At 34.4% G+C, this 7,162-nt stretch overlaps 1 protein-coding gene across 9 annotated transcripts in view; it reads left to right on the forward strand.

Annotated features, from left to right (window-relative positions):
- Stag1 (stromal antigen 1) overlaps positions 1 to 7,162 on the forward strand; it is a 305,967-nt gene that overhangs the window by 239,959 nt on the left and 58,846 nt on the right. For all 9 annotated transcript variants that reach the window (XM_021207927.1, XM_029543705.1, XM_029543700.1 and 6 more), the window contains 5 exons: positions 4,250 to 4,353; positions 4,696 to 4,788; positions 4,919 to 5,008; positions 5,143 to 5,346; positions 6,473 to 6,543. In XM_021207927.1, coding sequence (XP_021063586.1) covers positions 4,250 to 4,353; positions 4,696 to 4,788; positions 4,919 to 5,008; positions 5,143 to 5,346; positions 6,473 to 6,543 — 562 coding nt within the window. The remainder of the gene's footprint in view (positions 1 to 4,249; positions 4,354 to 4,695; positions 4,789 to 4,918; positions 5,009 to 5,142; positions 5,347 to 6,472; positions 6,544 to 7,162) is intronic.

A 7,162-nucleotide genomic window follows, 5' to 3' on the forward strand; every position in this document is an offset into this window, starting at 1 on the left:
AGAGAGAGAGAGAGAGAGAGAGAGAGAGAGAGAGAGAGAGAGAGAGAGAGAAACAGAAAGGAACACACAGACACATGCACTGGAATAAGTTAATAAATTGTTTTACAGTTTAATTTTTTAACAAGGTGAATTATTGGCAGATTTTTCATGTGCCAAATATTAACCCTAAGTGCTAAGGGTACCATATTCAGCTAAACCTGCTGTTTGCCCATATGCATCTTTCATTTTTATGAGGAAGGCAGACAAAAGTCAAGTAATAGTTGGAATAATTTCAAGACTAAGTATCTTTCTAATATGATAATGAGGTATTCATCAATAGAGAAATGAGCTGAAACTTAAGCCAGACATCTAGCATCTGTACTACCCTGGAAATTTTCTTCTCAGATCCCGCAGAACAGCCCACTGAGCTCTGAGCATTCTATGGCTTTTCTAGCCCAAAGTCCTTCCAAGATCACTCTCAGGTTTGTCACAGCAGTACCCTACAACCTGGTACCAGTTCCATTCTATGTTAAGCTGTCTATTGCTGTGATAAAACATGATGACCCAAGGTAGCTTGGGGAATGAAGGGTTTATTTCACCTTATAGCTTCTAAGTCCATCACTGAGGGAAACCAGGGCAAGAATCTGGAGGCAGGAACAGGAGTAGAACCTATGGAGGATCACTTTTTTTCCGCCTTGCTTTCCTAAGGCATTCTCAGCTTATTTTCCTACACCATCCACGACCCCTTGTTCAGGAGCTGCACCACCTATGATTTTATGGGTTCTAACACATCATTAGTGAAGAAAATGTCCTACAGATTTGCCTAGACACATTTTCTTAATGGGAAGTTCCCTTCCCAAATAACTCTAGCTTGTGTCACATTACATATAACTAGGTAACAAATGTCCCATATAAGGACAATGCCTATGGAGGCCAGAAGAGGGTGGTGGATCCCTGGGAACTTGAGTTAGAGAGCTATGAGTATCCCTGTGCTTGCTAGGAACTGACTCATGTCCTCTCTGCAAGAATATCAATGTCTGTTGACCCTTGAGCCACTTTTACAACCCCCATTTTTTCTTCTTCTTTAGGGCCTAGAAAAATGGTTCGGTGGTTAAGAGCACTGACTGCTCTCTTAGAGGGCCTGGGTTCAGTTCCCAGCACCCATGTGTCCCCTGCCTATAACTCCATTTTCAGGGGATCTAACACCCTTACACAGACATATATGCATACAGAACACCAACACACATAAAGTAAAAATAAACATTTAGAATGAATTTTTTAAAATATATTTAAATTATGGCATTATAATTCCTTCATTGTTGATTAAATGTAAAAAATTATGAAGATCCAGATTATTAAGCAAGAACTTTTTATATTATTAGGCGCTGGATGGACTATGGATATAGATTAAAATTCATGTTGTCCTGAAACAGGCAGTAGTATTTTCTGTGTTTTTCTTATGATGATAAAAATGTTGATTTTTAAAAAATGACTGCATTAAGATATACTTATGGTCAAGTGGTAGTGTCAGATACCTTTAATCCCAGCATTTGGGAGGCAGCAACAGGCAGATTTCTGAGTTCTAGGCCAGCCTAGTCTACAAAATGAATTCTATGTCAGCCAGGGGTATACTGTGTCCAAAAAACAAACAAATAAAAGAATATGTACCTATATATTCATGTACTAGGATATTTGGGACACAGAAAGAATAGGTGGCTATTTTATGTTGCTTTTTATCTGTTTATCTGAAAGATACTATAAGCTTAAACTTCATGTTTTCATTTTTATATTATTTCCCTGAAATCTCTACATCTATTCATGTTTATTTTATTTATATATGCATATATAAATAAAAAAGAAAAACACAGAAATGCATATATATATGTCAAAGTATATATTAAAAGAAAAAGGAAGAAAATAAGTATTCAAGTTGAAATTAAAATTTATGCTTAAAAACAGAAATGAATTCAAAAGAAAAGTGTTGAGGAGCATGTTTCATCAAGTGAATAAAACAAATTATCAAAATGGAAGAGCTATATTTTCTAGCTAAAAGGCATGTCACTTTTCCTCACTGTAGTATTCAGTTTTCTTGAAATAGCATTCATTGTTTCAGTGAATTTGGAACTTAAATTCTAAAAATTAAATTTGGAACAGGAAATAAACAAAAATCTTTTCTTAAATTTTATATAAACTGTAAACATATGTTTAGGAGGCAGTGTAATGCCATGGTGGTAAGTACTGACCTGAAAACATAATTGCTTGTTTATTTGGTGCTATTTCCTATTGGTGGCCAAAATGAATGCCAAACAGATAAATACAAAAGTGAACGAATCGGGAGTAGGGGAAATAAAAGAAGAGGGAGAGAGAAGTAAGATGAAAGAAAACACTTTTCTCTAATCTCTAGAACAGATATTTTTGAAGAGCTATATAAAAAACTCAGAAACCAAAACAAACGTGGCTATTTGTTAACAGAATCTGCCTGACTTAAAAACTCTAACAGTTAGATGGCAGAAGACAAACTGAAGAAAAGTACTTAGTTCATTTAGAAAACAGACAGCCTTGGGACTGGAGAGATGGCTTAGCCCTTCCCAAGGAACTGCACACAACATCTGGCAGCTTTCAACTGACTGTAACTCCTATTCCCTGGAATCTGGTGTCCTCTTCTAACCTTTAGAGGCACTTGTACTCATGCGCATGCGTGCACAGGTGAAAGCATCTCTTGAGACCATAAGTTCAAGTCTTCTCTTGATAACATTGAGACCTTTATTGTGAGGGGGTGGGGAAAGAAAGGAAGGGAAGAAGAGCAAAAGAAAAGAAAAGATTGGAAAGATGGCTCAGCAGTTAAAAACATGTACTGATCTTACATCAGACCATAGTTTGATTCCCAGCATCAGTGGTGGGCAACTCACAACTGCTTGTTACTCTAGCCACCCTCTTCTGACCTTTATGGGCACCTGCATGCATGCATATATATACATGTACACATAAATTAAAATAAAATAAATGTGTTTATTAAAAAGAGGAAGACAGTAGGAGAATGCAAGGACAGAAAAAAAATATACCATTTCAGTGATTATTAGATGTGAAGAAGCAAAATATTGTTGCAGTGCCAATTTATGAGCAAAACCAAAGGTTTTGGAGTATGTAACATTAATGATATGACTTATCAGAAGATAGATTTTGCAACATTTTCATGATATCATATACTTGCAAATTTTTAGCACATTGAATCAGTTGTAACATATAAATTATTTAATTAAGATATCTATATGTGAGCTGGGAGGTGGTGGTATAAAACTTTAGTCCTAGATCTTGGTAGACAGAGGCAGGCAAATCTCTGAGTTTGAGGCCAGCCTGGTCTTTTTTTTTTTTTTTTAATTAGATATTTTCTTTGTTTACATTTCGAATGTTATCCCCTTTCCTGATTTCTCCTCTGAAAACCCCCTATCCCCTCCCCTCCTCCCATTGATGACTGACAAGGCCATCCTCTGCTGTATATGCGGCTGGAGCCATGAGTCCCTCCATGTGTACTCTTTGGTTTGTGCTTTAGTCCCTAGGAGCTCTGGGGGTTCTGGTTGGTTCATATTGTTCCTCCTATGGGGCTGCAAACACCTTCAGCTCCTTGGGTCCTTTCTCTAGCTCCTCCATTCGGGACCCTGTGCTCAGTCCAAAGGTTGGCTGAGAGCATCCACCTCCGTATTTGTCAGACACTGGTAGAGCCTCTCAGGAGACAGCTATATCAGTCTCCTGTGAGCAAGTGCTTGGTCTTCAAAGCAAGTTCTAAGACATCCAGGGCTACTCAGAGAAACCTTGTCTTAAAAAAAAAAAAAAAGAAAGAAAAGAAAAGAAAAGAAAAGAAAAGAAAAGAAAAGAAAAGAAAAAACTTTATGTGTGTATATTGACCAAAAATATCTTAAAATATATTGTTAACCTTTTAAATACATGTATTTCTTGAAAAACGAAAAGAAATAATATAGGATTTGAAATTCTGTGGAAGAAAATACAGTAAAATTTTAGTATTAACTTACTCAAAAGTGAGAATTAAAAGAAACTAGATGTTAGAAGAGATGAAAAAGCTTACTTTATGTGCTTTTTCTTATTTGGCTAATGATAGCATCCACTTATTATTAAATAGAAGGGGGAAAGTATCAAAATTAGAGTCTACATTAGTTTTCCATAATAAGTTGTACATGTTTTCAGTTTTTAATAAATCATTGTCGTATTTTTAGGATATGATTATGAAGCCACTCATACACTTTGTTCATTTCAGCAATGTCTGACCGTCAAGAGAGTGCTCTTATAGAGCTAATGGTTTGTACAATTCGTCAGGCAGCTGAGGCACATCCTCCAGTGGGAAGGGGTACCGGCAAGAGAGTAAGTTTTCAATAGTAAAAAGCCTTTAGCAAACTTATTGATGTCATCAACTCTAGACTCTTGATACTTTACTGGTGTCTGTATCCCTAAAAATGTTTATATAAATACAACAAATTCATTATTCTCTGACTTAAGTATATCCTAACAATTTTTAATTCTATTTTTAAAATCGTTGAATTAAGCAATTTTTATAATTAAAAAGTCAAAATCATCTTAAAGGAAGTCTTTTATATTCCTTTTAAATTCCTTGGTATGTCATCTGCCAATGTTTTTTTTTATGTTAACACTTTCAATTTCTAAACTATCAAATAACATTCTTTTACCATTTCAATTTATTTCTAGGTGCTAACAGCCAAAGAAAGGAAAACTCAAATTGATGATAGAAACAAATTAACTGAACATTTTATCATTACACTTCCTATGTTACTATCAAAGGTATGTGACATTTTCAGTTTTGTGATAATATGTCCCTGAGTTTGCTTTCATGCACTATTAATGCAACTACTTTATTTATTTATTTATTTATTTATTTATTTATTTATTTATTTATTGCTGCTTCCTCTAGTATTCTGCAGATGCAGAGAAGGTAGCAAACTTGCTGCAAATTCCACAGTATTTTGATCTAGAAATCTACAGCACAGGTCGGATGGAAAAGGTGAGGCACTCTGAAATTCTTTTAGTATAAAAGTCATTTTCATTTTCATCTACTCATAGGTTAGTCAAAAAATGATTTTTAATTTTCATTATTAATCTAAATACCACAGTTTATCTTTTTTTTTTCCTCTTCAGCACCTGGATGCTTTATTAAAACAGATTAAGTTTGTTGTAGAGAAACACGTAGAATCAGATGTCCTGGAAGCCTGCAGTAAAACCTACAGCATTTTATGCAGTGAAGAGTATACCATTCAGAATCGGGTTGATATTGCCCGGAGCCAACTGATCGATGAATTTGTAGATCGATTCAATCATTCTGTAGAAGACCTGTTGCAAGAGGTATGTTATAATATTGATAGTGCATGTAATAATTTTGGTTAATAATTGTTCAGAAGAGCTGATTGAGTCATTCCCATTTTTAAAAAAAAAAACTGAAAATCTCTACCAATTTCAGAGTTAGCAGTACCACTGAAACAGTATATCTTATAAAGACCAACCTTTTGCAGTTTACATTTTATGCTACACTTTTTCCTCTTTCAAGAACACCATTTATTTTTTCACCTTTTTATATCTAGGATTGAATTTAAATTTTTAAGTTACTGATTTATTATAATGTGCTAGTGAATAGAACATACAAATTAAGTTGAAAAGCTTGCTCAAGGAAGCAACTCTCTTCGCAAACTGGGAATTTTCCTCATTTATGGAGTGGTTTCCTATATCATGCTCTTACTTTCTGATCTGTAAGGTTATCTGAAATTCCTGTAGTTGATGCTTTAATGCACCTTAGACATCTATATAACTGATTTTTTTAAAATAATTTGTGATTTTTTTTCCAAACATGACATTTTTTTTGGTGTTAAGTATAATTTTATTTATTTTTATATGTTATTTTATTTATTTACATTTCCAATGTTATTCCCCCTTCCCAGTTTTCCTTCTTTAAACCTCCTATCCCTTTCCCCCTTCTCCTCCTCCACCCACCCACTCCCACCTTATCACCCTAGCATTATTCTGTTCCCCCTTCTAACTAAGACTAAAGCATCCACACTTTGGACACCATATGTTTTCTAAAGCTATAGAAGATCATTAGTAAAGTCTTAAATAATCTTTAAACCTTTTTCAGGATAAGACAAGCTCAAGCAGTAACTGATGTGTGTGCTCCTGAGGAACACCCAGTATTCAGTCCTTAGTACTGAAAGACAGTGTACTAGCTAGAGCTTTAAAATACTCTCACATAGAATTGTAATTTCAGGAATTTACAAAAGTGTATAAGATCACAATTATATTATTTAAGCAGCAGGAGTTAATTATGTGTAGATATGGCAGTTATAATTTTTTATTTCTTTTTATCTGTAGTGAATATACTATTTTATGGAGTAGATTTTTGGCAGTTAAGCATTAAAAGGCTGTAATAAAAATTTGAGTTGCTATGAAAATGAAGGCAATTTTACTTTTTTATTTATAGGGTGAAGAAGCTGATGATGATGATATCTACAATGTTCTTTCCACCTTAAAGCGTTTAACTTCTTTTCACAAGTATGTCATATTTAATATTAATGTAAATTCAGCAAGTAGTATATTGGCCAGTGAATAGACTGAATATAATATTTGACTTCTTACAAAATGATGTATTTCTGAATATCAAAGTATAACAAATTTTGTTCATTCAGATTGTCTCTGAATTTTATTATGTTTAGTTACTAGTGTCATGAGATTTATTATTAATTTATTGAAAACTAATATTTGCACTCGAGAGGCAGAAGCAGGTGGATTCTGAGTTCCCCTAAAATGTGCTTTTAAACCATAGTTCACATATCCCTGGAATAAGTGTTATCTTCTCCACAAAGGAAGAGAAAGAGAATTGTTGTCACTTTTGACAATAATTCTAAAATGTAGGATTTCAGTTGAGTGTGGTAGTGACCACCACTATTTCACCTGCCTTTAAGGGCAAAGAATGGGCTCAGCTCAAGAGATGGAGGCTACCTTGTGCAGCAGAGCTATGTAGTGAGGTCTCGTCTCTATGGATGAGCGGAATGAAGGAAAGGGAAGGAAAAACAGAAAAATCTAATTCTTTTCATATAATTAAACTTATTTGAACCACTTTTGAAACTAAACTCCTGTTTTAAAACATACCTTGTCAGCCGGGCGTGGTGGC

The sequence above is a fragment of the Mus pahari genome, chromosome 10, assembly GCF_900095145.1.
Source record: "Mus pahari chromosome 10, PAHARI_EIJ_v1.1, whole genome shotgun sequence".
Classification (NCBI taxonomy): domain Eukaryota; kingdom Metazoa; phylum Chordata; class Mammalia; order Rodentia; family Muridae; genus Mus; species Mus pahari.